We start from the raw sequence: 5,313 nt of genomic DNA on the forward strand, positions 1-5,313 counted from the left end.
ACAAAATTGTTAAATATTTTTCATAATTTAAATAATATTTCCGATAATTGTATACATGTAATCAAACATTATTAGTTACATCATTTCTTTAAACTATATAATTTCCATAAATTAATTTTAATATTGATATATTAAAATATTTTAACAATCATTTAAATATGCTTTATGCAATAGTTAATTTATATTGCATGCTTTTTATATGTGTTTATATTCTAATATATACCAAAGATTAATTTAAATTAATTATTATAATATAAAATTAAAATTAATTTAAATTAAATTATAATGCATATTCGCTCATATTCATAATAGTGTTCAAATGTGTTTTAAAATGCTTTTTATTTATAGATATATTATTAAATTTATTTTTGAGTTATTTACTTTAAAATATGTAATCATGTAAAATTATTAAAAAATAGGAATGTAATAATGTTAATTCGATATAAAAATATTATCATGTTTTACTATAAAATTTAATCCATAATTTCATAAAACTTAAATAATAATATTTAATTTTTAATGAAATATAATATTATTAAAAATATATTATTCTTTTGATTTAAAAAAATATTTGGAAGGTAAGTTAAATTAAAAATGTATATTGTAAAATTAAACATAAAAATGTGTTTGATAAATAATATATTAAATAATTTAAAAAATCACAAGTAAGTGAAAATTGTTAAAAAAATTTTCAAATTTGTAATTATTTTTTTGAATATTACAAGTTATAGTTAAATAATGTATTGAATAATGTAATCGAATAATGTGTGAATATAGCCTATATAGATTTTTCAACAATGTACATATATATAGCGTACGCGATTTCAGTACTATGTGTGATTGCATGTGTAACAGATTTGTGATATATGTGAATGTATTTGTTTGTAAACAATACTTATTATGTACAATTTAATGTTTTAGAATATGAAATAATATGATTCCAGAAATGATAAAAAAAAATATAGCAAACAAAATGAATGATAGTAAAAAAAATGACTTTTATGAAATGGAAAAATGTAGTAAATGGATTGATGCACATAATTTAAATAAGGTTTGCATATTTTATTTATGTGATGATTGTTTTATTAATTCAAAATATATGATTAAATTTTAATAAAAAATTTAATATTAAAAATTTCTTTTTTTTTTTTTATTTTTTTAATAAACAGAATTTAGAGGTTAAGTAAACCCATTCTAATATTTTTATTATATTGATATACTTTATTATTTTATATATATATTTTATATATAGATTTATACAAAGAACAAATTCATAAAATCATAAATGATAGAAATATAATAAAAAATATAATAACAATATAAAAAAATCAGTTTACTTATTATATATTTTTAGGTTTGTCTACAATTTCCTGATAATCTTTTATCAGATTCAGTAGAAATTGCATTACGTTTAGAAAATTATGTTAACAAAAAAGTATATATTTTGGGAGATACTTCTTATGGTAGTTGTTGTGTTGATGAAATAGCTGCTCAACATATTAATGCAGATAGTATAATACATTTTGGTCATGCTTGTTTAAATCCTACTATTCGTTTACCTGTATTCCATGTGTTACCCAAACAAGAAATTGATATAATAGAAATTACTAATAAATTTAGATTAAATTTTATTGATCAGTTTGAAAGAATTTTATTTTTTTATGATATTGCTTATGCACATAAAACTGGTAAGTTTTTGAAATATTGATAATTTTTAATCTATCATAAAATGTCATTTATTATACTTGATTACTTCTTATTATAATAAATATATTTCTGTTTCAGAAAGTATATATAAAATATTAAATCCTATTTATAAGAATTTAATCTTTACTTCATTAAATTGTACATCTAATGTGGAATTTACAGATAATAAAGATAATTCATCTACAATAATTTTAGGTAGATGTTTTAAATTAGATAAAGAATATAAATTAGAAGATTATGTAGCATTTTTCTTGGGAAATGATGGAAGGACATTTATTACATTAGCAATGACAATTTCAGCAAAAAAATGGTACTATTTTGATAATAATATTATTGAATATAAAATATTAAATACTTCATGGTTAAAAAGAAGAAGATTTGTAGTTGAAAAATTAAAAGATGCCAAAGTTGTTGCTATAGTTGTAGCTACTTTAGGCATTAAAGATTATCTTAAAATAATAACCATGATTAAAGATATTTTAAAAGAAAAAAAAAAAAAATCTTATATTTTAAGTGTTGGTAAAATAAATCCAGAAAAACTTGCTAATTTTCCTGAGGTATGATAAATTTTACTTGAAATATTAGCTATATTATTAATATTCTCAACAACTCATAATATTATTATATCTTTATAGATTGATGCATTTGTTGCAATAACATGTCCCGAAAATGAAATATTTGATTCTAGAGAATTTTTAAAACCAATATTAATGCCTTATGAAGTAGAATTAGCATTTAATATTTCAAGAGAATATTATACACAATATTGTATGGATTTTAGACAAATACTTCCTGGAGGAATTAATTATATTGATTTTAAAACATCAACTGATTCAGATATTTCTTTAATTACGGGAAATCTTAGAAACTATGATGAAAATGCTTCATATATAAATAAGATGAATACTTTAGTAATTAGTAACACATCAGGTATTACATCAATAAATAAAAATTTTAATATTATTAATTTATATTTTATAAATAATATTATTTTATTTAATTATTATTTTATTTAATTATTTTAATTGATTTAGATATTGTTGCAATTGGAAAAGCAGGAGCAGAATTTTTAAATAATAGATCATGGAAAGGAGTTGAACAAAGATTGGGCAAAGATGCAGTACATGCAGCAGAAATTGGTCGTTATGGTTTACCAAATTGTTATGAAAATGAACCTATTCTACAAAAAAAAAATGATGAATAGATATAATAAATGTAATAGTTTTCATGCAATAATATAATTTTATTTAAAAACGAAAATTTTATTTAATTTCTTTATATAATAATCACAAATTAAATATACATGTAATAGATTATCATTCAATATATTTAATGACATGTATCTTATTTATGGTCATATACACTTATAAACAAGAAAAGCAAATAATAATAAAAAAAATAGAGATAGATTAAAAGTTAAAGAATCAGCATTATTTTTATATCACAAATGAATCATAAATAGACAATACATGTATATATAAAGAGAGCAGATAATAGAAAAAGAATAGAAATATAATTATTCATTAACATCATTTATAAATATAAAAATATTTATAAAAAATCATGTTTCTAAAAGCAATTAAGATAGATAGTTTTCAATTTTTATTTTACCCTACTTTTAAAAAAATATCTTTAATATTCAATAAAAAAAAAAACTGAAATATATTCATGCATTAAAAAATATATAATTTCACTTATAAAAGTAAAGTTGATTTTTATGCACTATTTAAAAAAAAATAATTACATTTCTTAAAACTGATTGATTGAACTATTTGATTCATTTTATCTGAAATATTTTTTATTAATATGAAAAAAGAATTAGATATTCTGGACATAAAATTATATAAGATATTCGATATATTCCTAAATTTTTTAAAATTAAAAAGATTGTCATAAAATATTCTATACTATAATATTATAAAAAAAACATTCAATACAATATTATAAAAATAACTTTTATTGCAAGAGATAAATATATAAGAGATAATATAAGAGATAAAAAATATATATAAAGAGATATATAAAAGATATATAAAGATACATATAGAATTTAAAAAATTATTGAAAAAACGATTCGAAATTCAAAAAAATGGCAATTACAACAGATAAATAATAGTAAATAATAATAGTAAATATACAAATAAAAAATATAAAATTTTAATTTTTGGAAATACTAAAAAAATTCTATATGTTATGTCTTGGAATATATTTTTTTAATATAAAGTTAAAAATTTGGCCAAAAATTTTTGAATTTACAATTTATTGAAAAATTTCGCAGTTTATTATATTCTCCTAAAATCGAAATTCTAACAGATTCAAAAGTTGTATTAGAAGAATATAATTTGATAAAAAATACATTGTTTTTTCAAAATTCAGAAACAAAAATTTTTATCCAATTTTGATTTTATATTAGATTTATTTAGGAGTAGCTATTTTAGCTAATAAAATTGCAGAATACAAAATATATTTTACTTATTGTATGGACAATTTATCTCGTTTATTTTTGATAATATTAAAAAATATTAAAAAATATTTTATTATTTTTCATTATTTTCATCATTTTATTTAATTCTATAATTATAAATAAACATATAAAAAATATATATTTATGATATAAAAATAAGATAGATTAGATTAAGATATATAATCAATATATTAGACAAAAAAGATAATAAAATCAAATATCGAAACTTAAAACATAAATTTTGTGAAATTTATAGGTATATATATATATATATATCTATAGATTTATATAAATATAGAAAAAAGAGAAAAAAAAAATAGAACAAGAGAGATTGTAAAAATTGTGCAATCAATGCTAACTGTAAAATACTGTAAATGAAAATATATATATATATGGAATTCTATATATATAATATATATAGAAATATAGACAAAAAAAGAATAAAAGAATAAATAAGAAAAGAATAACAAAAGAGAATAAAAATTAACCGTCAACAACATAAGTACTTTAAATAACAAATTTTATCGAATACCAAGATAGAATAAGAATTAAGCGCCATCTCTTAAGTTTCTTTAGAAAAATACTAATCATCTTTTTTTCTAACTCAACTATTTGTTCTTCTATATGTAAGTTTCATTTCATTTGTGGTACTTTAGAGATGATGCTAATTTCTGATCTTTTTTATTATATTTTCTAATTTTTTATTATTTACTCTTTCCTTGTCTTGTTTTGTAAAATTTACGCGCTTAATATTGACTCAACAATATAAAATAAATTGTAAAATACACATTTTTAAACATTTATAATTTTGATTTGCTACAATTAATTTTATTCATTCATTTATTTCATTAAATATTATCAAATGATATAAATAAAATAAATAATTTCAAAACAAAGTTAAGTTTCTTATTACATTATTTTATTAAATTATTTTTAACACTTCTTTTATGTTTCTCTAATAGTTTTCCTTAATTTACTTTTTAAATATGATTTTTAAAGCTTAAATATGATTTTTTTTTTATTAAAATAATTATGAAAAATATTATTATATTCAACATATGATGTAAGCACATACCGAGATATCGAATTGATTGTCATTGTAATGTTTTATATAATCAGTGGAATGTATATTTAAGTAAAAG

At 17.9% G+C, this 5,313-nt stretch overlaps 1 protein-coding gene across 1 annotated transcript; it reads left to right on the forward strand.

Annotated features, from left to right (window-relative positions):
• Positions 1-713: 713 nt before the first annotated feature.
• LOC726363 (2-(3-amino-3-carboxypropyl)histidine synthase subunit 2) lies at positions 714-2,961 on the forward strand. Its single transcript, XM_026441748.1, has 5 exons — positions 714-1,051; positions 1,355-1,688; positions 1,786-2,264; positions 2,343-2,637; positions 2,742-2,961. Exons 1-5 carry the CDS (start codon positions 935-937, stop codon positions 2,909-2,911), a joined length of 1,395 nt encoding a protein of 464 aa, XP_026297533.1. The 5' UTR covers positions 714-934; the 3' UTR covers positions 2,912-2,961.
• The last annotated feature ends 2,352 nt before the right edge of the window (positions 2,962-5,313 follow it).

Source organism: Apis mellifera, linkage group LG7 (assembly GCF_003254395.2).
Source record: "Apis mellifera strain DH4 linkage group LG7, Amel_HAv3.1, whole genome shotgun sequence".
NCBI lineage: Eukaryota > Metazoa > Arthropoda > Insecta > Hymenoptera > Apidae > Apis > Apis mellifera.